Source organism: Eumetopias jubatus, unplaced genomic scaffold, assembly GCF_037043125.1.
Source record: "Eumetopias jubatus isolate StellerSeaLion01/CBP00866 unplaced genomic scaffold, mEumJub1_p1.0 scaffold_16, whole genome shotgun sequence".
In the NCBI taxonomy this organism is placed as follows: Eukaryota; Metazoa; Chordata; class Mammalia; order Carnivora; family Otariidae; genus Eumetopias; species Eumetopias jubatus.
The window spans coordinates 80,569,866-80,596,000 of record NW_028274822.1 but is presented as its reverse complement, the minus strand read 5'-3'; the positions used below and the strand labels follow the sequence as shown (position 1 = coordinate 80,596,000).

General features: G+C 45.3%; 1 protein-coding gene and 1 long non-coding RNA gene across 8 annotated transcripts in view; both read right to left on the bottom strand.

Moving 5' to 3' along the window:
* The window catches only part of SPRING1 (SREBF pathway regulator in golgi 1), a 129,427-nt gene that overhangs the window by 102,683 nt on the left and 609 nt on the right, over positions 1 to 26,135 (bottom strand). For 2 of the 7 annotated variants that reach the window (XM_028116544.2, XM_028116545.2), the window contains exons 2-5: positions 17,598 to 17,754; positions 13,362 to 13,513; positions 12,861 to 12,974; positions 9,145 to 10,991 (exon numbers count right to left, since the gene is read on the bottom strand). In XM_028116544.2, coding sequence (XP_027972345.1) covers positions 10,908 to 10,991; positions 12,861 to 12,974; positions 13,362 to 13,513; positions 17,598 to 17,754 — 507 coding nt within the window. In that variant the 3' untranslated portion in view covers positions 9,145 to 10,907. Of the gene's footprint in view, positions 1 to 9,144; positions 10,992 to 12,860; positions 12,975 to 13,361; positions 13,514 to 17,597; positions 17,755 to 26,135 lie in introns of those variants that run through there. The other 5 variants (XR_015766932.1, XR_003611316.2, XR_015766931.1 and 2 more) reach the window with 4 other exon arrangements.
* LOC148162327 (uncharacterized) lies at positions 23,699 to 25,193 on the bottom strand. Its single transcript, XR_015766933.1, has 3 exons — positions 24,534 to 25,193; positions 24,369 to 24,404; positions 23,699 to 24,182 (listed from the first exon to the last, which is right to left on the bottom strand). It is a non-coding gene; the product is annotated as an uncharacterized LOC148162327 (long non-coding RNA).

Here is a 26,135-nt window from a genome sequence, read left to right as displayed (position 1 = left end):
AAGTAGTAGATTAACAAAGAAAACCACTCCCATTACACTGGTAAGTGAAAAAAAACAAACCCAAGGCTGCTGGGTTGACAACCCAGGGGCGGGGGACAACATTCTTTGTTACCATGGGAATGACGCCCCCTGGAGTTGTGAAATGAAATGTGGGGTTTCACCCATCCCCCTGGAGCCTGGCTGCCTAACCCCACAGTCAGCCTGGCACGCACACCACTTTCTCTACTTGGTCATCTCCAACTCATACTTCAAAGCCCCATTCAAGTGCCATTCATTTGGCTACAAGATAGTAAAATATAATAGCATCCCAATTTCCTTTTTTGTTAAACATATTAAGTGTGTGTGTATGAAAACAGATACACACCAAAGAATAGCGGTTACCTATAGATGGAAGAATTATGAAAGCTTTTATTCTCTTTTATACTGCCCTAATTTTCTATAATGCAGTGTATTACTTTATAATCAGAAAAAATCACATAAATTTGGGGCGCCTGGGTGACTCAGATAGTTAACCGTCTGACTCTTGTTTTTGGCTCAGCTCATGATTTCAGGGTTGTGAGATCGAACCCCTGGTTGGGCTCCATTGCAAGATTCTCTCCCCTCTCCCCCAGCCCATCCCCTCCCCCCCTTCCCCTCCCCGCTCATGCTCTCTCTAAAAAGAAAAAATTACCAAAATTAGAAAGAAATGGACGTATTTATAAACACGGCATTTTACTCTGTAAGGCCGCCCTGCCCGCCTTACCCACAGAGCAGCACTTCCTCTATCCTCACATTTATGATCCCAAATGGCAGATAGTGACCTAACTGCCCGTCTCTCACAATAGACTATATTATCTGAAAGCAGAGACCATTTCTAATTCATCATTCTACCCAACATCCAAAAATGCCTGGTTTTGGTATGCTTCCTACTCAATATATCTATCAGTCAGTATCCTCTGTCTAAAGCCCTACAAAAATCTCGTTTTAGACTTTGCATTGAGGAAATGCTTTGCCTTTATGCCATTAATGCTTTGAATTAACATGAGGGATTTCTGTTTTTGCCCTTGCTGCCAGGAAACTCATCAACTGTGTTGTTCAACTGCATGTCCACTTTCTATTCTATTTACCAGAATTGTATATAAACACGTATTTTCTCAAATCCTTTTAGAAAATAAACAAGTTATACAAGTGTAGATCTGTGAATGAAGAATGAAGTAAGAATAAATAAATGGTGCCTGCGTGGTTCAAGCATCAAAGATTTTCTTTAAAAACCCAAAGTGACACTTCATCCTAAGGGTCAATCAATCCCTAAGGATGCTCAGGTACTACAGTCAGCAAACCAGAGGCTCAGGACCCACTCAATTTTACATGTCAGAAGGCCATCTTGCAGTTCTGTGGTCTCCCCAGCACCCAGCAGGCGCTAAGTAAATATCTGCAGGATGGATGGCTGGGACTGGCAATCGGGTGTCAGCACCATTCAAGGGGTGACAAGTTTGACCCAGGCTTTCTCTCCTGGCACTGGTGACACTGGGGGCCAGCTAAGTCTTTGTGGAGGGGGCTGTGCTGGGCACCAGCCTCCCTGGCCTCTCTACTGCATGTCAGGAGTGCCTCCATATACACACTTGTGAGTATCAGAAAGGTCTCCAGACAGTTGGCAATGTCCCCTAGGGGGCAAAAATCTCCCTCTGGTTCAACACTGTTGGTTTCAGCCAACACTCTGCAGGTCCTGGAGACCACCAACTAGCATGCCACAACACCAGGGCTGGAAGGATCCTTGTGCATGATGCCGTGTGCCCCCTTCTCCCAGAGGGGTATCTAGACCCAGAAGGGAGGAGACATGCAGAGCCAGAACTCCAGAGTGCAGCCGGGTCTTCCCCTGCCCCAAGCTGCCCTTTGGTTCTGCCTGTTAACGGAGCACTCACTTCCCTCAAGGGCTAGATCGGCAGCTCGGGGCCGCTGAAACAAAGCACCACAGACTGGGCCGGGGCCGGGGAAGGGGGGGCTCAAACAACAGAAATGTATTCTCTCATGGCTCTGGAGGCCAGAAGTCCGAGAGCAAGGTGTGGGTAGGGCTTGGTTTCTCCTACAGTCTCTCTCTCCTTGGCTGGCAGATGGCCACGTTCCTGCACCACTGGTCTCTTTCTCTTTTTATAAGGACACCAGTCCTATTAGATTAGAACCCACCTTAATGGCCGCATTTTCACTTAATCACCTCTTTGAAGGCTTTCTCTCCAAATATATATGTGATCCTCTGAGGGACTTCTGCGTATGAATTATGGGGGGGGGACACAATTCAGCCCAATACAAGGGCTCTGATCAGTGGATATTAAGACCCAGCCCTCTCACTAGTGCTGGAAGGGTACGTTCTCCTTCCAATACAGTCTTCAAACACCCTTCCTTGCAAGGACCAGCAGAGAAAAGGTTAAACGTTTTTTGCTTAAATCAAGGATGATCCAATCCTGAGGCCAAAGTGCACATTTCAGAGCAAATGCAAAGCAGTCCTCCCCCAGCACCTGCCCCCCACTTTAGTGCTCAGACCCAGTGCAGCATTTACTATTTCACAGGGGCTGAAAGTCTACGTCAAGTCAAGAGCAAGAAAGATCTGGGTTCAATCACTATCTTGGTTTAAACAATCAGGACAGCATGCCGCTATGCACAGTATTTAATCTTTGGGTTCATTTCCTTAAAATGGGAGTAAACAGGCCTGCCTACCTACTGCACAGGAGCAGTTGTTAGGATTAAATAAGAGGCCTTTAGCACCAGAAATGACTAGAAGAGGGTTGCTGTTATCACAATGTGCCAAGGTCACGTGCTGCCCACTGGGCCTGCATGCACCTTCCAGAGATCTGAAGTTGGCATGTGGCTCCAGCATCTCACGGTGTAGCTTCGAGCAAAACTTAACTGTGCCTCAGAGACTTCCTCTACAAAATGGAGACAAGAAAGAATACCTGCCTCAGAAGATGGGGGTGGGGGGGCAGAACAGCACACTCTGAGCACTTCCCAAGTGCTGGCTGCGGCTGCGAAAGAATGATTAAGAGACCCATCTCCTTCTCCCCTCCACGAACGGGGTAGCATGGGCACCAGTGGCAGACCAGAGGCTGCTTGCCCGGGGCCCTGTGCATAAAATGGACAGGACCCCGGAAGGAGCCCCAATGTGTCCTCGGCGGCAGATGGTTCTCCGTCGACAGAAAGAGCTTCATTGTTTTAGGAGAGGGAGTCCATGCGGGCACGGGCCCTACAGTCGCTTGACGAGGAGTGTGCGGAGACAGAAAACCTATGGAGTTGGTGCCACCAAGTGGCACAGAGAGCAATTGTTGGTGTCTGTGCCACCACCACCTCATTCTCCTCTCCCCTCCGCCCCTCTTCCTTCCACCTCTCCATCCTCTCTCCCCCTCTGCCCTTGAAATGGCGCCCACGAGCATTGAGCATCCGTTTAACTAGGCAGCTGTCCTTGGGGGTCTGTGAAAGCTGCGGACAAGAGACAGGGCTTTGAGATCACTTCTGACTCAACTCCACAGTTCCTCCCTGCGCTAAATCAGGTCAATGAGCTTATTTGTGTCAAATAAATGAGCCCAGTCGACTGCTAAGCTGCTGCAAGACTATTTATCTCGGGCTTCCACGTTGGCACTGAGCAGGCCGCAGGCAAAGCACAGGATGGGTGTGCATGTCAGGCACTGAGCTTCTACAGGAATGCCACGAAATGCTGTCCAGGTGAAAGACCTCCCAGGAGTTCAGCACGTGAGGGGGACTCCAGGCTTCTGAGCCTCTGAAGAGAGAACACAGCAGATCCCAGCTCCAAACAGTGCCCGCCAGCGGGCCCCACGGAGCACATGAGAATATCTTTAAAAATGGAGGTCCCTCAGGCCCTCAGAAACCATCATGCTGCCAGACACTTGTCAGAGTCGGCTTCGGGGAGCACGTGGGCTGCCCTGAGCTCAGATCATCCTTCCTCCACACCAGACATCCAGTAAGACGATCCAGGCGTCCTTCCCACACCTTTAATATACTTTCCCCTTCATTTCTGTATGAATGACATGCTTAGGAGACCTGGAGCGGGCTCCCTCCCATCCTCTCAGCTCTCCAGAAAGCGGCAGTCCGGGGCGCCTGGGGGCTCAGTCAGGTAAGTGTCCAACTCTTGATCTCGGCTCAGGTCTTGATCTCAGGGTCATGAGTTTGAGCCCCGCACTGGGGCTTAGCAACAACAAAAAAAGAAAGAAGTTGGCCGTGACAGGCTTTGTCCCCAGCATGCTTCATGCAGGCTGAGTCTGGCCAAGATGGACTACCTAGAATGTATCTGTGAAGAACAGAAAGACTGCTTTCCCCACCACGGGGAAATCGGACAGGGACAGGGGATGCAGAAATGCCACTATGAAAGGGGTTTCGCCTCTCACCTGGCTTTATTTCAGAGGCCGGGTGATACGAGCAAATTGTGCACTTTCCTGCTCTATAAGTTAGTTAGCTATAATTGGGTTAAATCAATCCAACAGGGATTGTTTATTTTAAAATAGTATCTATAGGACTCTACTTGATTTGCATACTAACATAAAATACACGTTGATGTACAAAATAATAGGCAAAATTCACATCAAAACTGATATGGTTCTCTTTGGGGCCTAGGAGTCTGACTGATTTGGCACAATTTCTTTGTAATTTCCTACATTTTAAAACGCAGTTTCCTACATTTTAAGGCTTCTGCCTTGTAATCACAAAAGAAATGAAAGGAAAACCTTTTCCTGGGGAGTGACTGCAGAAGCCCTTCTCAGGAATTCCAGGATGCTGGGGGTGTCTCAGGTTAAGGACACCTGAATAATTTAGTAGCATATTAAGGTAAGACTACGTAGCACAGCCCTGTGCATCCCTGCCAAAAGACAGCTGTTTTTATGATGGAAAACACAACAGCTGCTTTCACAGGTGTGGAGCAGCAATCCATGATAAGTTGGTCCCCGAAGAGAGGAATACAGTGTCTATTTAAAATCTGAACAGGAAGAGGCAGAAAATGGTTAGCCCCAGTTGAAATCTTCGAGAGAGAAAGGGAAAGCCCTGGTTTGAGGAAAGGGCTTCCGATGGCTGGTGTCTGCTCACCCTGTGAGGGTCAGAGCCCAGGACTGCGCTGCTTGGAGGCACAAGGTCTAGTCTCGCTTTAACACACACCAGCATCTCTGGCTGGTCACAGAGATCAGACTTTCCAAATCTGCCAGAGACCTTAGCAAGCACCCTCCTTTGACAAACGAGGAGACCAAAGCGAGAAGAGGTGACTTTACTCAAAGTCACGCATGCCTGTGCTCTTGTTAATTAGGAGGCTCCTCACCTACCTCATACTGCTGTTGTTCTGCTCTCTCACACACACACACACACACACCCTTAGTAATAGGGAGGTGTGGCCAACATAGCCTGAAATCTAGAATTTCACTGAGAGTCAACACTACCTTTTCTCATTTAGCTAACACCACTTCTGACTTTGTGAAACCTGGATGCAAGCTGGCCAGAGCTAGCCTACTCCACCTTGCATAAAAAGTGAAGGAATTAAAGAAGTCCGGAGGTGGGGGGGGGAAGGGGGTGACTGGGTGATGAGCATTAAAGAGGGCACATGATGTGATGAGCACTGGGTGTTATACACAACTGATGAATTACTGAACACGAAACTAATGGTTAGCCAACTATAGCCAAATATATGTTGGCTAATTGAACTTAAATAAAAATAAATAAAGTAAGTCCAAAGACCAAGGGACTATTTATCCTACCAACAACTTTGAAAGTGCCCACTTATAAACAATGCATTTCTAGCAGTTGTACGTTCTGGTCCCTCTGAGTCCACAGCAGTGCAGTTCTGAAAAACAAGAAAACTGGACCCCTGTTCAAATATTTAATTCCTTGCTTTGTCTCTTGGCTGTAACCAGCCAGTTTTGTTTATTATCATATTAAAGGCTGTCCTCTCATTTTTAGAATGCCCAGCAGTTCAGATCCACCATCAGACGTGAACTGAGTTGTACATACAAGATAAGTGATCCCACCAGGCCAGGCGCTGTCCCCCTCCTAGGACACTGCCTGTGCCCCGGTTTCTCTCCATGTCTGTGGAAGCAGACTGCACGAGGAACCTGGCGGCAGATGTGTGACTGAGCAAGAGCAGGGATAGCAGCACCCAAAACTGCACCCACAGCCTGGTAACACCCTATGCGAGACAAATCCACACAGAAGGGCCTGGACGGTAGCGCAGGGAGACAAGCCGAAGTCAGGAAAGCACTCGTGTAGGAAAGAACTCTCATAATCCACTGGCTTCTCTCCTTTTTTAAAAAATTATTATTATAGGGACGCCTGGGTGGCTCAGTCGGTCAAGCATCAGCCTTCGGCTCAGGTCATGATCCCAGGGTCCTGGGATCAAGTCCCACATCGGGCTCCCTGCTCAGTGGGGAGCCTGCTTCTCCCTCTCCCTCTGCCTGCCGCTCCACCTGCTTGTGCCGTCAGATGAATAAAATCTTAAAAAAAATAAAAATTATTATTATATACTTCTGTGGCACCTTTTGATAGCAGCATTTCCCATCTCCCTCTCCCCAAGAGTAACTCCATGCAAAGAGCTGTTGGGGGCGGGGGGTGGACCAGGAGAGCAAATCTGTCATGGTAGGGAGGGGGCTGTGGGTAAACTTCCAGGTCATTCTGCAGCCAGGAGGGCGTCTGCTCTGGGATCACGTTAGTGTGCTAAGGACAGCGTGGCAGAGTAATAATGTCATTCCTGGAGGCAGCACTGAGCTGGGAGAGACCTGCGAGGAAGTAGCGGGTCCCCAGGGATTCCAGGGTAATTGAATCAGCAGCACTCAGCGCGGCTGAAAGCAAGGGCAGGGAAATAATAAAGTCAGCTCACAGCTCCTGGCAGCTCTTCTGTTCAACCAAAGGGGGGAAATGTGACCCGAGGCTCGGGCCTCCACCTAGGCCCTGCTGACATCTGGAGCCAGGTCATCCTGTCGTGGGGGCCACCCTGTGCACAGAAGGATGTTTAGCAGCATCCCTGGCCTCAGCCCACTAGATGCACCACCCTCCCCCAGTTTTGACAAAAACATCTCCAGACATTGCTGAAGGTCCTCTCAGGACAAAACTGGCCCCTTTTGATGCCCTAGGTCAACTAGAAAAGTTGCTACTTGCTTTGGGGTAACACAGGGCTTCCTTTTATTCAAAAATGCCAAGAAAAAGGGAGCTAGGTTGGCCAAGGTCAGGGATATTTGGATGATAAATAAATGGCCAATCAGAACATGGAAGAGTTCACCTCAGCAGCAATTAAATAAATACAAATTAAAACACTGAGATCCATCAGCAGAGTTGACAAAGATGGTGTGCAGGTTCTCAGGGGCAGGGCAAAAAAGACACTCCCACACTCTTTAGGTGAGAGCAAAAAATTGGTGGAAACAGTTATTAGATAAATATACAACCATGCATATAAAAGCGTATCACGAATGCATTGTTTGTAGTAGCAAAAAAAAAAAAATGGTAATAAGCAAAGTGTCCTCAGCAGGGGATTAATAACATTATTGTAATCCATGAAATTGATACCATATGGTCATTAAAATTATTATAGGCCTATATGTAACTTAGAAGGATGTCCATTACAGGATTGTTTTCAAGAGGAAAAAGTGCTCTCCTTTCTGCCTGGAAAGTCATGAGGGAAGAGAAAAAATATGGGGGCTGATCTCTGGGTTGTGGGATTTTAGGTTATTATTACTTTCATCTTTACATATTCCTGAATTATCTGAAAATTTTCATCTTTAGCGTGAGTTCTTTAAAAAAGTCATAAAAATAATACTGAGTTCTGTATTTGCCATCCTTCCGAGTAAGGGGTCCACTGACCCCCGTGTTGTCACTGCCCGACACCCCCACCCCCGGGCTGCAGACAGCGGACTCGGTGCTGAGCACGGGGCTTCACTCCTGAGGACGCCTCACAAGCCACGGGATGCCTGGGACGCAGAAGAGAAGACTGTAGTTACTCACCGCGAAGCAGAATTCTCTGCTGCCTTCGAGGGAATAACCAAGACCAAATAAGCAACACCTCTGCATATTTACAATTTATCTGCAAATGTCAATGATGGGAAAAGTTTTGCTTGGAATCTTGCAGACTGCTACCCGTCCCCACAGCTCCTTGGTAGCCACACCAACTGAGGCACTTCCCAGAGGCCCCAGGTCAGCTTTCAGGAGCATGCTGACAGCTGAAAACCCTGCTCTAAAATTCTATCCCCCACTTTCCAAGCACTGCCAAGCTTGCCCTTCCATGCCAGCCCTGCATCACCGGGCCTAGGGCCACCCCAAGTCCCAGGCCAAAAGAGGCAGGTCCCCCCTCCTGTGTACCTGCCCGCCTCAGTACCTCTTGCATACTCTGCTGTTTCTTTCCTGTTAGGACAGATCTTTATCACTCCAGCAACGAGCAAGGAAATTAAGATTGAGAATTGGTGGAAATACTTTGAATTACCCTCTTACCTTTAGCCCCAAAAACTCCGTATTTGTCAACCTTTTTTTTTCGTCCCTTCTTTGATCTTTCCCTAAAAGCCCAGTATGTGTCACACACTTTGCTAAACTCTGGGCACGCAAAACCAAGATGAGGTCCCTAATTCTAGAAACGCTCAGTTGAGGAAACCAGAAACAACCCGGAGAGTGCAGAGCAGGGAGGGGTTCTGGGTTGGAAGGGTGGGGAGGCCGAGCGATGGTCCAGGTCCGTCAGTGGCTTCATTATGTAGTCTGCAGCACTGTGAGTTTCCAAAACGTGAACACGCCTCTAAATTGACTTAAGTAAATAAACAAAAACAGAAACAAAAAAACCCACAAACACATATTCCAGAGCCAAATGAAAATGACCTTTGAATTATCAACCCAATTTGGCTACTGATGCCACCTCTCCTCTCTTTTGGCCTGGACAACCGAAATCTCCACGTTCTTGGGGGGATGATGACGGCTGGGTCAGCAGCGGGGCTGGTGAGAGGCGGTGGGAAGGACAGTGGACCTGAAGCCAGAGATGAAGTTCTTGCTTTGGTTCTGTTGTTACATCTCAGTGGGGGCCCTGGGAAGTCACTCTACCTCTCACTACCACCTCATCTACAAGGTGGTAATACAAGTGAGCTGTTTGTGAAAGCCCTGAAAAGTGCAGAACGTGCTCGTCAGTAATTCAAGTACGAAGTAAAGAGACAGGCATTAGTCTTTGATATAAAGCCATTTTCACATTAAATCTGTTACATCGTTCAAAAGTTCAAATGAGCTCCAAGGAGAGGCTGACACCAGTGACAACCCACATGAAACAGACATACACCAGACTGAGTTACCAAAAAGAATGAGATGGTAAAACATCCAGACATGCACATTTCTTTCACATACAAAGTTTGATTTAGCACCGTGAATGCACATAGAATCCAAAAAGTCCAATGCAAACTAAATAGATTTTGGGGGGGGGGGACATTAAAAACAATTGCCAGTTATCCCTTGGAGAAAGCTTATTGAGGGGGACAAACCACTTTGGGAAAAGAAATTGAAGAAGTAACAGGAGAAAGTTAAGGGGAATTATTGCTACATAATGCAGAAACATACTGGAAGGCAAACATGGTCCAAAGAAAAAGCCCTTCTGAAAAACATGTCAAAAGTGGATTATAAAACTACTGCCCCACTCCAAGGTCAACAGCTTCAACAATCAAAAAATGAAAAAGACCCTGCCCAATCCTGGGGGCTAGTGAGGGGCTCGCTCCAGGAAAGAGCTGTGCGCCCACGTCTCCCTTACTAGAGCAAAGAGCCATACAATTTGAGGGCCAGGATGTCTTGACAGGAGGACCAAATACTCTCGACGCTGAGCCTGCGAGATTCAGTGTCATACTAGAAAGCCAGTGGGGAGCACCTCGAGCACGTGGACCAGCAACCAGCACGCCAAGCCTTCACGGACTCGCCCCACTGAGGGAATGGGTAACTCTCACAGAACCTTGACAGAAACTTGGGTTTTCTTCTTCTTTGCAGATCATAAGGAAACTGAAGGTCTGAACCTGTTACATGTCCTGAAGCTGGAAACGATGAAGGATGACTGCTTACAGCCAGTTGCTAGATGTATCTCCACTTAGGAATCCCCTTAACACCAGTTTTCCATGACAGGAGAGGAGAGGAGGCTGCTGGTGACGTTCCTGAGGCTCCCAGCGTACCACGGCTGAGCAGACTGCAATCATATCAACAGTGGCATGGGAAATGAGAACAAAATCCTCCAGAACAGTGAGTTGGAATTTCTGGTTCAAACAGTGCTCACACGCAGGTATGAAAGCATATTCAAATACTACGAGAAAAGCTGAGGGCGCCTGGTGCCCCCTGCAGGGAAGCCGGTACGGGGAAGAGTAGCTCTGAGTTGTTGACAATTTTAGATGTCAGGATACAGTGTCCAGGGCCCACTCCTGAAGGTGCTGTCAAAACAAAACCCAAATAACTACCTTGAGAGAACACGCACATTCAGAAAGGCCAAATGTTTTATCCGGGTGAAGGGATGACTTAACTCATAAAACTCAAGAATACAAGAAAACAAGAACAACAACAATTTCCTTGAATATATTCAACTATCAAGGCAAGGCATCTTCCTATATAAAACATTACCATTTTCCCACTACTCCAGAGAAATCCAATAAATAACTTTACAGGGAAGGGTTCGATGAGTCTGCCACCGGAGAGGTGCCCCAGAGCGCCAACACCTCCACAAACTCGCCTGTAGTTTGTTCTTGAATGTGACCCGCTGGTGTTTCCAAGCTGCTTTACAGAACAGTTTCACAGGGTAAAGCCCAGTGGAGAGCGAGGCCACAGACTACAACACAAGAAGTGGTCAAAGCCGAGGCTCCCGCGCGATGCCTCTCTTCTTCCAAGGGGACTAGAGAACGCTGGAGGGTGGCTTCAGGCCACAAGCTCTCCGGTGGCGCCTGGTCTGCCTTCTGTGCCCATCACGCGGGGAAGAGCTCGGGAGGGCTCTCTCCATAGCAGTACTTGGCTATGGGGTCCCTATAGGTGTTCTCGTGCTGCACGCTCTGTTGGCAAAAGGGAAGATAAGAGTGCCATGAGAGAGAGCAGAGTCTCACACACCTCCCTTATGGGACAGTGGAGGCCAGAGCGGGACTGTGGGCAGGGACTCCCTGCAGAAGCCTACATGAGGCCATCTCCAAATGCCACCAAAAGAATCCAGGCACTGCTCTGAAACAAAGGTGCATGCTCAATACAGAAGGCCAATGAAAAGCATGAAAATGGACAGAACATCACCACATGCACGTTTCTTCCTCCGTCAACAGTGAGTTTTGTTTGTTTTTTAAAACAACCTAGCAACTCAACTATTTTTTCACAGATGATGTTAAGTTAGATTAAGATCCAGCAGGTGTTTTGCTCCTGACTTCTGTGCTCCAAGGAAATTCAGTTCCTGGTACTGAACCCTGGCAGAGACAAAGGAGATGCCACGTCCAGGCGCTTTCCTGAAGTTTTATGTACCTCAAGGTCTGGTACACGAGCCAAATCCCACAATACCACACAAGCCTCATTTGGCTAAATAAATGGAAAGTGGATTTAACACAATCATCCCTGATGGCTAATTTTTCACCAATTTGTTTTCATACAGGCAACATGAGTTTTTGGCTAGTCTGGAGTTCATTAATTAGCCCAAGACCAATGATTAACATCTAAATCATAAGTATTAATCTAATTTATAGACACGCAGCAAATTTTTTGGGATACCGCAATCAAGACAAACTGGCAACTGGGAACTCTCTCTTTTTAAAGATCAAGTCAAAAAGGTTAGCATCTTCCCTCAAGATTGGAAATAGGGTCTGGGTTTTATCAGTTAAGGAAAGAAAATATTCCGCCTTTTCTAGAATTTCTCAGAATGAGAGAGAATCTGAATCAAAATGAGTCATGTGTTCAGCCTTCCTCCACATTTCCTTTAAAGCCCATTCAAGTAGAAAGCTCTTCCAGGAAAACAAGACCATCAGGAATTTCTTCATGTTTTCAAATGCTCATTATAATCCCTGAAATATTTACCCAGTGATCCTGAATGCTCTAAGAGCAGACGAGAGACTCACAAAGCGGCATAAAATCAAAAGGCAGTCTACAGAAACCTGGCAAAGGGTACAAGAGTCACAAAGAATGACAAACGAGTCTGCTATCTCAGACGAAACCAGTATAGTCTCGTAGACACAACGAACAGAAGCCAGGAGAAGCGAGCTCGGACACCACACATGGCTGGCGATCTTACATCGAGAGCCCTGACAACCACCCGACCACAAAAGCGGAGAGCGAGGGTGCAGTGATGCAAAGGCACAGGCATGCGAACGCCTGTAGGGCGAGGGGCAGCGCGCCGAGCGCCCGAAGAACAGAGCATTTACAGACAGCATGCTAGTGAGTACTGGGAGCTTCACCACCCACAGATTTATTCGTGTATTTTTAAATGCCCACCTGCCCCATCCCCTTGAATCCTAAAATAAACCACAACTGTCCCAGAACAAATGACTACTTCCTCCAAACAAGTGGTTGCTGGAAAGCTGTAGTCACATTTCAGTCAGAGACGCGGGGGAGAGAAATGCTCTCAGGAACTGGACATTCAGGACTCCACCCAGACTCAGAAATAATTGTAAGCTTCCACTTGGAAGTGCGGACATGCCAATCAGAGAGGGGAGATGCAAGCTGATTAAACCTTGATTTCATATAAATATTTTACTTCCCTAGCATGTACAAATCTCACGTTGACATTCTAAATACTATCATTCCACCAAACAAAGCTCAACACCGCGCCGCTTAAATCCCTTCTCCCTTATTACCCCACCGAGAGGCCCCCACTGCTATTTTTGAGTTTATTCTCGACCCTGACTCCTACCCCCCCCATCCCCCAGCTAGCGGCATCACAGCTTTCTGACCTGGGATGAGGTCCTGCACTTGGCCAGACACAATTCAAAGTGATCTTCGACGGCCATGAAGAGGTTCTGGAACGCCACGGCTGCCCGGTTGAGGAAGCGCTCCAGGAGAAGTTGCTATGGAAACAAAAGTTAGTACCTATAATAAATTCCAGACTCAGCAGCACAAGGTAACCTTGGATATTTCTCCTAAACTAAGAGACTGCTGATGTGGAAGAGGGGGGTAGAGAGAGGGAGCGAGCAAGCTCAAATGAGCAAGAGCCTGATACCCAATCCGCGAGAGCGCTGATGGGGGACCCAGGGGCCCCTCCTGCAAATGAGCCACCCCAATCAATGGGAACGACTCCCTTCCTCATGGGCACTGCTTCACAGCAGCAGTTTCTGCCATCTACACAGTCCCCATCTCAGCCCTCCCTTCCAGAGACTCGTGCACAGAGACTCCGATGCTCAGCATCCAGTAAGGGCACAGAGAAGGGGCCTGGAGTCGGCAGCCGCCGTCCGTACCTTGCTGGGCTGCAGGCAGCAGGACACGCAGTACTCGTAGGCGCCGCAGCAGCCGTGGGGCAAGCAGCCGTCACAGCGGTACTGCTTGGTGCCGGGGACGTTGACGTTACAGCAGCCGTTCACCAGCAAGTCCTTCCTTTCACAAATGTAGCCTGGAAGTCAGAGACTCACCTGAGGAGAAAGCCGGCAGGCCTCCCACCTCTCTACCAGGGCGAGCGCAAAGCAGCCATCCAAGTACTGCCCGCACAGCACACGCACAGCCAGGACGTGGCGTGTGGAGCACGCCAAGCACCAGAGGGCCAGGAGGCCGGCATAGCGCGGCCAGGGCTTGCTCTCTGCGGGTCGCCGTGGACAGGCACCGCGGGCTCCCGGGCGGGGAGCAGGCTACATGTTCTCATTTACCTAAAATCGCCTTCTGGTCTGCCGACACGTGTTTGATTTAATCCCCATGCCAAGTCATGCCTAACCAATGCAAGCCACTCTTTCATCTGTGACTGAAGAAAAATGCATTGTTTTCAAAAAATGAAAGAAAAATAGAAACAAACCAAGGCATTCATTCCTGAAAGTGAGAGCCAGCTAGATTTAAAAACCAACCAACCAACCCCCCAATCTTTACAGTATCTTTTAAATGCTTGCATTTCTTTAAGTGATTTGGAGGATTTTTCAAAAAGTAGCCACACTGAACCTTCATAAATTGATTTAAGCTGTTTTAAGTATACAGGCCAGGATTCAACTACCCCTCAGAATCCAGGAATGCAAGCTCTCTAATACCCAAAGGAGAAAAATCCTCATTTGCTCCACTCCCATCATCTGTAAACACACTGCCTCCAACCCAGTCAAACCTGTACTCAACTTAAAGGAAAGACTCTCCTTGTAAAAACTAATTTATTGTTCAGAGCTGCTAAACAGACATTTCTCTACAATCTTCTGGGAGTGGGACAGAAAAATGTAAGAATAAGTGCACAAGGGACACCACATGGCTCATGGGAAACTCCCAGGTGCACAAACGGGCCCACAGGTCCCTACCCCGGCCCACAGGTGCAGAGCAGTTGTTGCCAGCATCATTCCATTCCAAATGCCCCAGCTCCTTAATCCTCAGAGAATGAGACTTAGTGAAGTATAAGGTCGTTTTCAGAAACTACTCTGGAAAACAAAGTCTGTGCAAAAGCAGGAGACACCAGTAAAATAATAGAAGAGACGCAGAGGGCCCTCACTTAACACCTGGAAAACTGGGGCCTGGAAAGAACCAGACCCCAGTTACCTAAGAACTGGGTGCTTTGTGTTGTTGTTTTTAACTACATTCTGTCTTCTAAATTAAGAGACGACGCCTCAAATGCTATATGTTTCTGGGATTCTTTGTTAACTATTCTTACTCATTTTCTTCACAAGGATTATAAATAAACCAACAAAAACCCAGCATGTTTTTCAAAATTTGGTCAAAAATGATAACTACACTGCAATCTTATCACCTCTCTGTAGGGAAGACGTAAAATATAACGTAGTCTAAACTCTACTTGTTGAAATTATCTTTCTGCCCCTTTCTCTCTTCCGAATTGTAGGCCTACAGTAGGCCTGGGCCGCACTGGCCACGTTTCGCTCCCCCTCCCCCACCTTTCACTCCCCAGTGCTAACTGCCAGTATTTAGCCTTGAAACCACAACGCTTTCTGATTTCCAATTGAAAGAGAGCTCAAGATTTCTTCTTCTGCATCGTAAATCTACTCATGCCAATGTTGTTTCCAACAAGGAGTCCAGTAAGATCACAACCTCAGGGTGCGTCACGACTGACTGGGATATTAACTTCTAACCTTGAAAAAATTTGTCATTCTAATTGGTTGCCTTATTTAATAAGTGCTACCCTGGCAATATTCGTGGTACCATCTGCTTGCTAAAAAGTATAAATTCCTGCAAGTTTTCTTTATGAAATTGTTTCTTCTCACGGTCATGGAGGTACAATACAAACTATGGATCTGCGATTTTTATTAATCGATTCTTGGAACTTTTTAAGAAGTCTGAGAGTCTTTGTCTCACTTGAATTAATCAGAGGAAAATTATTCTTGTGTTAGCTACAGCAAAACAAAATGACTATCACTCGTAACCTAATTATTAACTATTAAAGTCAAAGCATAAGATTTCATGTTTTCTCACTGGGTGTCATAGAAACACAACAGTCTCTAAGAAAAAAAGGACGGAACTCCCAAGTTCAGTCCTGGCCCTAGGTCTGCCCGCTGACCAGCTATTTCATCTCATGGAAGTAAATTTCCTTTGCCAAACTTTGTTTAAAAAGCAAAACAAGGGGCCCCTGGGTGGCTCAGTCAGTTAAGCGTCTGCCTTCGGCTCAGGTCATGGTTCCAGGGTCCTGGGATCGAGCCCCACATCGGGCTCCCTGCTCAGCGGGAAGCCTGCTTCTCCCTCTCCCACTTCCCCTGCTTGTGTTCCCTCTCTCTCGCTGTCTCTCTCTCTGTCAAATAAATAAAATCTTTAAACAAAAGACAAGAGGCTATTTGCAATATTATTTGCTTTTTCAACACAATCTTAAAGACAGAGTTTGACACCGGCATCGCTGCTGGCTTGTAAGCACATTCTTGTGCAAAATTTTCCAGTTCTTCTACCTTAGGTGGGCGTTTTTCCTCTGATCCCTTCTCTCAATTCCAAGTAATCTCATCTGATCTGATGCTTCTGAGATCTTTTGGGGAAAGCTGTTTTTGTTTTTTTGCTGGGAATGGAAACTTTTTTTTGGAAAGGACAATAAATGCACTCTTGCTTCATTTCAACGACAGGATGTCGCATTTTGTTCAGTCACCGTGTATAGATGAATATTCTAATTCAAGGCTGCCCTGTGTCGATTCCAGTACTACCACACTTACAATCCATTCGTGCTGAGACTCTTTGAAATAGAGCAAAATTTACTCCTGCTCCTGCAAACAAACCAACCGGATTATTTGCAAATCACCAACTAAAAAAAGTAAAAACAATCTGCAAAACTATCCAGTAACTCTGAAAACTGTTTGGATAGTGGACATTAAGGGAAAGTGTTACTCTTTTGGTGTGATAATGGTATCCTGATCATGGTTTATAAAAGAATCCTTGCCATTGTAGGCGAGTTCTTTAGCCTCTTGGTGCCTGCCTTCACCTATAAAGTGACCAGAGCAATGCCTACGCTGTAAGACCATTACACAAACCAGCAAGATACTCAAGGAGAGGTTTTAGCCCCGTGCCCAGCACATAATTAAGAGCTCAACTGTGCATTAGTGGGAGTCCCTCTTCGGGAAGACAGGGCCAGCCTTCAAGTGGTGAGACCTCAATCAGCTAATCCAATCACCTCAACAGCACAGGAATCACCTTTCTTACAGACTAAAGGAGGCAACAAAACTCTGGGAGAAAGCTCCCAGACAGACAGGCTGCCATTTTCACTGTAAGTAACACATTTTGAATGTGTTTATCATTCAGGCACCTGGGTGGTTCAGTCAGTTAAGCGTCCAACTCTTGATTTTGGCTCAGGTCATGATCTCAGGGTCATGGGATCAAGCCCAGTGGGGAGTCTGCTTCTCTCCCTCTACCTCTGCTCATGCATGTACATGTGCTCTCTCTCTAAAATAAGTAAATAGGGCACCTGGGTGGCTCAGTCAGTTAAGCATCTCCCTTCGGATCAGGTCATGATCCCAAGGTCCTGGGATCGAACCCCACATCGGGCTCTCTGCTCAGTGAGGCGTCTGCTTCTCACTCTCCCCCTCCCTCTGCTTATGCTCTCTCTCTCAAATAAATAAAATCTTTAAAAAAATAAGTCAACATATAACAAGAAGAAAAATGAATGTGTTTATCATTCATGTGAGATCACCTAGTCAGTCAGTCAACAAACACATTTCCTAAGTGCCAGAACCGTGTAGATATTATGCAGGTCACCAAGGAGGAACACTGGCTACCCTGTAGACTTTACCACTAAGAGGAGAAGACAACATGGGCAAGATCTGAACATCGGGGGCCAGGAAGAGATGGGTAGGAAGTAGCCTAGAGGCTGGCACATGATCAAAATGCTGAAACCGTGCATTACAGGCACAAGGAGCTTTGGAGACAGAATTATCAGACCAAACTTCTCTTGACAGTGAGGGGAACCTAGAATGACAAGTAAGGTATGAAAGACAGAGATGTGAGAAATGCTGGAAATGGCACCGTATAAAACCACAGCAACAGACTCACACCGTAGCCCTTCACTGGCTGCAGAGGGGAGCCAGCCCTACCTAGCTCATCCGTGATGAGGTGCTTCCCTTGAATGGAGTTCCGGCACTGGTTGCCAGGCCGACTGCTGTTCCCCAGGTGAAACTGCACTTTCCACGGAATGGGCTGGTCGTGGTCTTGAACCTGGAGGAGATTCCGATCTCTCACTGCCCTTTCCTCCTATAAAGAGACCACCAATGGGAAGGTTAAAGTATCATTTCTTGCCTTCCCGCCAACTTCTCATAGAAACTATGTAATAGGACAGAAACAATGTAAGAAAGCTTGCAGGACAGGATCCGTCACATAAGCCAAGTCTGAGCCAAAGCCATAATATAAGATGCAAAATAAACCTGTAGGAAAATAATAAATTAAGGCTATGCTTCAAAACTGGCATACTTATATTAATGGCCTCTGGATTACATGCCTGTTGTAAATGTGTATGAAAGTGTTAATTTATTGCAAAACTTGGGCGGGGGAAAAAGTTTTAAAATTTTTCTTTCTGATAGTAAATCATTTAAAAATTTTTTTATAATAGGGGCACCTGGGTGGCTCTGTCATTAAGCATCTGCCTTTAGCTCAGGTCATGATCCCAGGGTCCTGGGATCGAGCCCCGCATCGGGCTCCCTGCTCCGCGGGAAGTCTGCTTCTCCCTCTCCCACTCCCCCTCCTTGTATTCCCTCTCTCACTGTCTCTCACTTCTGTCAAATAAATAAATAAAACCTTAAAAAAAATTTTTTTTTACAATGAAACAAACACATTGCCAAATATAATGTAAAATTTGAATACAGCTTTAAAATAGAAGAGGAAACTTCAAAGGAATTGCGCCATTGTCCTTTCAGACAATACCTAGACTTATCTGGAGCACAAGGTCCCTTTCATTTGCCATCATGAGTACTTCAGTGGTAAACTTAGGGGGAATACTGAAGTGGGAGGTTGGTTTTAGGGGAAAAAAGAAGCATGTCAACTTGCAAATTTCTCCTATGAAAAGACAGTGATTATGTTAACTCTTACAACATACCTTTCTTTTCATAAGACATCCTTCCAGCCAGCCCTTTACCTACACATGCAAAGGCCATGCTGCTCTAGAGGCAAGCACTTATGCCTTTTCTCCTAGACTCCAAGCTGCAGCCAAGCTTTCAAAACTGCTTTTCCTATACTATTAAAGGAACTAAGGGGAAGGTGCCTAAGTACCACAAAACAAGACAAGCATGCAACAGCTGTCTTGTGAATCCTTCAACCTGCTGTTGGAAAACAAAACAATTATACAAGACTCCCTCCCAAAGCCTTTTTATATACTTTAAACATTCTACCTTTTTAATAGATTTTGTGGCTTTTACCATTAAGAAGGACGTGTCACGTGTCACCAGCAAAAGGGACTAACCTTAAAGTTTGAGTGCAAAGGATATATACTTTACAACAATGAAACAGATCTTCATAGTTACTGAGATTTCTTTAGGAAAGCAACTTGGGAAGATCTACTAATATTTAAGATATACATATCCACTTTGACACAGCAAACACACTTTTGACCTTTTGCTATAGAAAGTACCAATGTGTAAGGATGTACCAGGATGTTTACTACAGCACTGTTTATATGGTAGGACAAACCTAGAAACCCAAGAGAGAAATGACTGAACAACACTGGTATAGCTATTGGTATTACAAAAATCCCAGATGTGAATGATACATATTTATCTCGAGTAGTTCTCAAACCTGGCTTGCACATTAAATTACCTAGGACTTTAAAACAGATTCTGATTTCTGAGCCCAACTTCAGACTGAGTAAAAATCTCTGTGGATGGGACCTGGGAATCAATATTGTTAAAGCACCTGAATGATTTTAACACACAGTCACTGTGTTAGACATTAGATGTCTACAATATATTAAGTGAAAAAAGCAAGTTACAAAAGAATGTGCACGTGACATCACACATTATAACAATTATAACATACACATATAGGTTTGTAAGAACTGAGATAAAAATATGGAAAGATATGCTACAGACTATTAACATGGAAGGGATAGAGGGGATTAGCAACATCTTTTGTCATCTTTGGAATATTTTCATTTTTAATTTAAAATAACAAAAACATGATTACCATTAACAAGAGAAGACACTGAGGGATCTACGCGAACTCTGTACTACCCTCGAAACTTTTCTCTAAATCTGTAATTCTCCCAAAATAAAAATTTTATTTAAAAAAAAGCATGATTACCAACATTAAAGACAAAAATTGCCCACAGTCCCATTGCTTAATTAAAGCTTTATCAATTTTTATATATTAACTTCTAACCTTCGACCCCAGCATTTAGACTACAAATTAGGATGCCCTGCATTCAGCTCTTGACACTAATTGGATGGTAAACCATATAAGTACCCACCTTATCTTGATAACAACATTTTCAAGGCTGTATAATAATCTATCATGTTGATGTGCCATAATTCATTAAACCACCCTCCACAGAACATTTGACCCATCCCATGTTTTTGTTATCATAGACAGCACTGCAATAAAAACAGGTCTGTTTATTCTCTTGAATGATTCATAGTAATAATTATTAGAAATAGTCCCTGCTATATAGTGCCAAATAACTTCCCCAAAGTTACATATGCCATTTGTAGTGTTACCAGCATTTACGTAACAATTACGTAACAATTTCACCACCACTGCACCAGTACTGGAGTGTGTTCTTTATTAAGTGTAAAACAGTTATACTTAATGACTTTATTTTCTATTCTGCCCTTCCCTTTTGTTTCATTTATAGGCAAGAACTGGCACTGGTAGAAACAGGATGGGTTATACAAAAACAACAGCTGTATTCCTTGGTTGGTGCAAGAAGAGGGGCTAAGTGCAGAAGCCTTGGGAATATGGGAAAAATCACTTAGGTGCACACTGCTTAACTACCTGTAAATTCATACTCCTCTGCTCTGCTGGGACTGTATCAGTTAAGTGCATAATCAAGCTAAGTTCAAACGAAACTGAGCTTCAAATGCTGCCCTAGATAAATTAATAGCCATAAAGACTGGCTGGTCAAAGTACACTGGATCTCACAACAAGGTTAAAAGTTCTCCTAACACTACTCTCAAGCTATCCTGTTATTCTTCCCAAAAGAAAACAAGAGTTCACAGACAAGTGCATCCCGGAAGGACCTCTTCCACATAACTATGCTCCCGGTCAACAGGAAGGCAATTCTTCTAGCACTTGAACTTTTTTTCAAGTTTTCAAACATGAATATCCAAGACCCTGCCAAAAGGATTGGGTAAGAGCTGTACAATCAAAAAAGATTGTACAAAGGATAGTGCAAGACATAGTGGCAAATGTAATGAACTAGCACATATTCGCTTTTCTGACGGTCCAGTCTTGCCAATGGTGTAGTGAAGGGGCACTGAGGGGATTCCTTCCATAGTTTTAAACCCTTTCCAAACTGACCTACCCTATTACGTTGTCTCAATTCTAGGCTTTTTATATATACACGTGCATGCATATGTGTGTATGCGCACGCATGTGTGTTCCCCCCCACAAAGGTATCAAGTCCTTACAATGCATTAAGGATATACAGACAAAGGCAGTCAGGCTCTCTATTCTCAAAGTGCCCCCAGAGCAGTCAATAAAGAAGTGTGCACAGAAATCACTGCAATCAACCACAACAGACGTACACATGCCATACAAACAAAAACAAGCAAAAAACAGGAGACCTTTCTTCAAAAATTATAAGGACCTAATGTTTTTATTACTAATATATGTTACTTAGCCTGATTTTAAAAGGGAGTACTTCAATAACCACCCTATTTTTCAGGAGTTACCATAAGGGTCAAATGAGATAAATGTCCCATGGTCGGTGAAATTAGGGGTCACTGTTCTCCTCTACCCCGGGGCAGTACTTGACAAACTTTCTGAAAAATATACATACCTTGGTGATCGGTAACAAAAACAACAAAAATCGATTAGCAACTCTCTTACGATTTGCTACACTTCAGAAGTATCTAACTTATACGCTTAGTCTACTGTAATTTACATAGTTACTTGAAAGCTATTTTTTTTTTAAAGATTTTTTTATTTATTTTGTAACAGACAGAGACAGCGAGAGAGGGAACACAAGCACGGGGAGTGGGAGAGGGAGAAGCAGGCTTCCCGACGAGCAGGGAGCCCGATGTGGGACTCGATCTCAGGACCCTGGGATCATGACCCGAGCCGAAGGCAGACGCCCAACGACTGAGCCACCCAGGCGCCCCTTGAAAGCTAAAGATATTAATATACTTTCAAGGAGTTATGCCAAGACTTTCAAGAACTGCTCCACTTGAACATGAGAACATTTATTTACATGAGAGGACCTCGAAGGACCCTCTGACTCCAAGACTGGGATTTCTTCCGTCTCAGCTCGAATGCCCCCAGGATTAGGTCCACCTTGCTGCTCTGTCGCCACATCTTGTTTTGTTTCCTTCCTATGGTAAATCAACATCTGAAATGATTTTGGTCACTTGCCATTTCTGCCCCCTTAATTCCCTGGCAGAATACGGGCCCTTGGAGTGAGACCTTATCTGCTTTGCCCCCACCCCTTGTATTCCACCACCTAGCAGACCGCACCTAGAGCACAGCTGGGGTTCACTAAACATTTGTTGGGTAAATGTGCCCAAGTCACTTGGAACCCAATCCTCTTTCCCAATGGCATCCCCACCATTGTCATTAATTTCTCCTGCACTCCCATCTCTACAATTTAAACTATCCCCCAAAGCAGTAATTAACATGAAAATGAAAGAAAAGAGGAATTCAAAGCAACAGAGGATGAACAGCTCGCTTCCAGGCCAACAGCTCCATCTGTTCCAGGAGTTCAGAGTTTCATTTGCTGAAGCACAAGAAGCAGTATGGTCCCATGACCATACTGAGCTTTACAACTTTTCACCGCCTCTTCTCAATGCAATCCCAACACACACATCCCAGCCCCATATATTCCGTACCACATCTCCGTCTCACAGAGAAAGAAACTGAGGGCAGGCAAAACGAGGCAAACCGGCCTCAAGTCGCACAGCTCAGGGGTGGCGGACGACCAGAACTGCGGCAGGGAGCAGAGCAAGAGGGGCAAACTCAAATGCACAGAGCACAGCATCAGCCAGAATGGGCTCCAAGTTGTGGCTCCCAAAGACCCTTTATCTTCCTTATACAGAGAATCTCCAATGTGGGTTTATGAGGATCATACTGGAAAATTAAAAAATAAATTCTTAAAATATTTACTTCAAATTATCTATTCAACTAAAAATAAAAACGAACCTATTATATATTAACAGGGTTTTTTTTTTTTTGTCTGTGAAAAAAACGTTCTTCAAAACAAAAAAATAAACTTGGTGAGAAAATGCTTTTACAATTCTGCAGATAAAGTCTGTCTGAATGGAAGACAGCAGGATTCTCCTATCTCCCTCTGCGGCTAATCTGTTGCAATACGTTGTTTCGGTTGAAGCATGTGAAGAAAATCTACCTCACAAAGATGTGTATTTGGAAATGGAAGGAATATTTTAATGGCTTTTTCAAATAATTACGGATAATCTTCTTTGGTACTACATCAAAACTTGACAAGTGTAGTTTCTTAAAAGTTCATTACAAATGGTGCAGGCACTTTGTAAAACAGTCTGGCAGTTCCTCAAAAAGTTAAACCGTGTGACCCATCAATTCCACCCCTAGGACCATACCCAAGAGAAATGAAAACGTATTTCCAAATAAAACCTTGTACACCAATGTTCACAGCAACTTTATAATAACCAGAAAATGAAAACAAGCCAAGCATCCACCAACTGATGAAAAGATAACAAAATGCAGCAGTTGGATACAATGGAATATTACCCACACATAAAAATGAAGTACTACTACAGGGCGCCTGGGTGGCCCAGTCGTTAAGCGTCTGCCTTCAGCTCAGGTCATGATCCCAGGGTCCTGGGACTGAGCCCTGCATCGGGCTCCCTGCTCAATGGGCAGCCTGCTTCTCCCTCTCCACCACTTGTGCTCTCTTACACACACACACACACACACACACACTTCCTCTCTCAAATAAATGAATAAAATCTTAAAAAAAAAAAAATGAAGCACTACTATATGCTACAAAGAACTGAACGAAGAAGAAGAGTACATGATGTTGTAGGATTCCTTTATATGAAATGCCCAAAACAGCAAATCCACAGAGACAGGAAGCTAACTAGTGGCTGCCAGGAGTTGATGGGCAGGGATAGGTTACAGCTGAAGTGTTTCTTAGTGTTTACTGGGCTGTGTGAAGGATCAGACCCAGAGAAATTTGCCAACAGTTTTAGGCGAATCACAATCATCCCTACCCTCATGATCATAGATCACCGGTTTCTAAAAAAGACACACTGTAATTTAAAAATAAATACACAAGGTGCATGATAGTACTTAAAAGATGGTCGTAGGGAAGGTCACAGAGTAGACAGCATCTGACATAAAAAAGTAGCTGGAGAAGAAAAGTCATCCCAATTAAAAAGACTCACGACTCACGTGTTTGTTCAAACCATACTTGAGTGTCCATTAAGTGCCTGGCAGTATTCAAGGGGGTGAGATTCTATGAATAATACAGACAAGGTTCCTGTTCTCAAGAAAATTACCGTCTAGAAGGGAGAGAGAGGAAAGACAGATAAACAAGTTTATGAACAAGAAATGTTCAGTTAGTGATTCCTACTACAAAGAAAATGAAACAGGTCTATGGGCAAGGAACCTTAATTTAGATTGTATCACCCAGTGTGGCCTGAGGCAGTTAACAGTTAGCCTGGCCTGAAGGGACAAAAAAGACTCACCATGCAATGATCCTGGAATGGATTCTGGAGTTTTATCTGAGTGCAACAGAAAGCCAAAGAAATTATACTTAGGGGAGAACTGTGATTTTTTTTTTTCTTCCAGATTATCACCCCTATTACTGATAGGTAGAGAAGAGACTGTTGGATAAGAAAGGAAGCAGAGACCTGGGGCACCTGGGTAGCTCAGCTGGTTGAGCATCAGACTCTTGGTATCGGCTCAGGTCATGATCTCAGGGTCATGGGATCGAACTCTGCCTTGGGCTCCATGCTCGGCACGGAGTCAGCTTCAGATTCTCTCTCTCCCTCTGTTCCTCCTCTCTCTCTCCCCCTCTCAAATGAAATAAATCTTAAAGAAAAAAAAAAGAAAAGAAAAGAAAGGAAGCAAAGCCCTGCTGGTGGGCTACTTACTGCAGCAGTCCAGACACGGTAGCTTGACCTAGAGTGGCACCAGTGACAATCAGGAGAAAGAAACAAAATTAGGATACACTGTGGAGGCAGGGGCAATGTTTTGGATGTGGGGAGTGAGAAAAAGAAGGAAGTATCTGTGGCTTGACTACCTGGTGAACAGTAATGCCACTTAGTGAGCCTGGGAAGACTGAAGAGGAAGTGTTGATGGTGGAGAATCAAGAGTTCTGTTTTGGGGCGCCTGGGTGGCTCAGTTGGTTAAGCGACTGCCTTCGGCTCAGGTCATGATCCTGGAGTCCTGGGATGGAGTCCCGCATCAGACTCCCTGCTCAGCAGGGAGTCTGCTTCTCCCTCTGACCCTCCCCCCTCTCATGCTCTCTCTATCTCATTCTCTCTGTCAAATAAATAAATAAATCTTTAGGAGAAAAAAAAAAAAAAGAGTTCTGTTTTGGCCAAGAATGAGAAGCCTATGACACATTCAAAAGATGGCAAGTAACCAACCACATAGAAGAATTGGGGAGTTTTCTGGATAGTATTTTCTATCCAGAAAATACCCAAACAAATTTGGGTATTAAGAGCATAGAGCTGGAATTAAACAATGGTCCCAGAGATTACCTGGGTCAGGTAGGGAAGAATGTTGAGATTTGAGTCCTGACTCACTGTAACACTCAGAGGTCTGCCAGACAGAGAAGGAAAAGCACGTGACCACAAGGTGGCTGTGAGGTTGCAGAAAACACAAGTTCCAGAAGCACTTAGTTCTTGAATGTCACCAACACATCCCAGTCAATAAAGAGGCTCACAACACTACTACACCCTCTCTGTTTGCCTAAGGTAAGAGGTGGGATACAGTTCCCTATGCTCCCTTTACGCAGCTCCCCCACCGATTCTATTAAACTAGGGTGACCACACAGTTTATTTTACATTCATTAATATATTTTATTTACGAGCTTGACCCTTGAGAGCATCAGAGCAATCAGACATCAGAGGAACAGCATAAACCAGTATTGTACCTGATACACTCCTAGGTATGCTCTCAACCGTTCTAAAAACCCAAACGCTCAAACTGGACTCATAAACGTCCAATGCTTTGGTCGCATTTCCCACCAAACCACCCTGCCATTTTCTCCCAGAAATTATCACACAGAAGAAAAACGAAGGGGATGGGGAGGTGAGAAGGAAATTCCATCCAAACAAGTTATGCACAGAAAGGGTACCTCATGGTACCCTGAGTCTCCCAGGTGGACCACTGAGCCCCCAAAGGAAACGCAGGCCAGGTACGCCAGCGCTGGCCTCGCAGCTTGGCTACTTACCACCTCCGCCTCTCCGAGTCTGTTTCCCCCGCTGCAATCTGGGGACACCCGT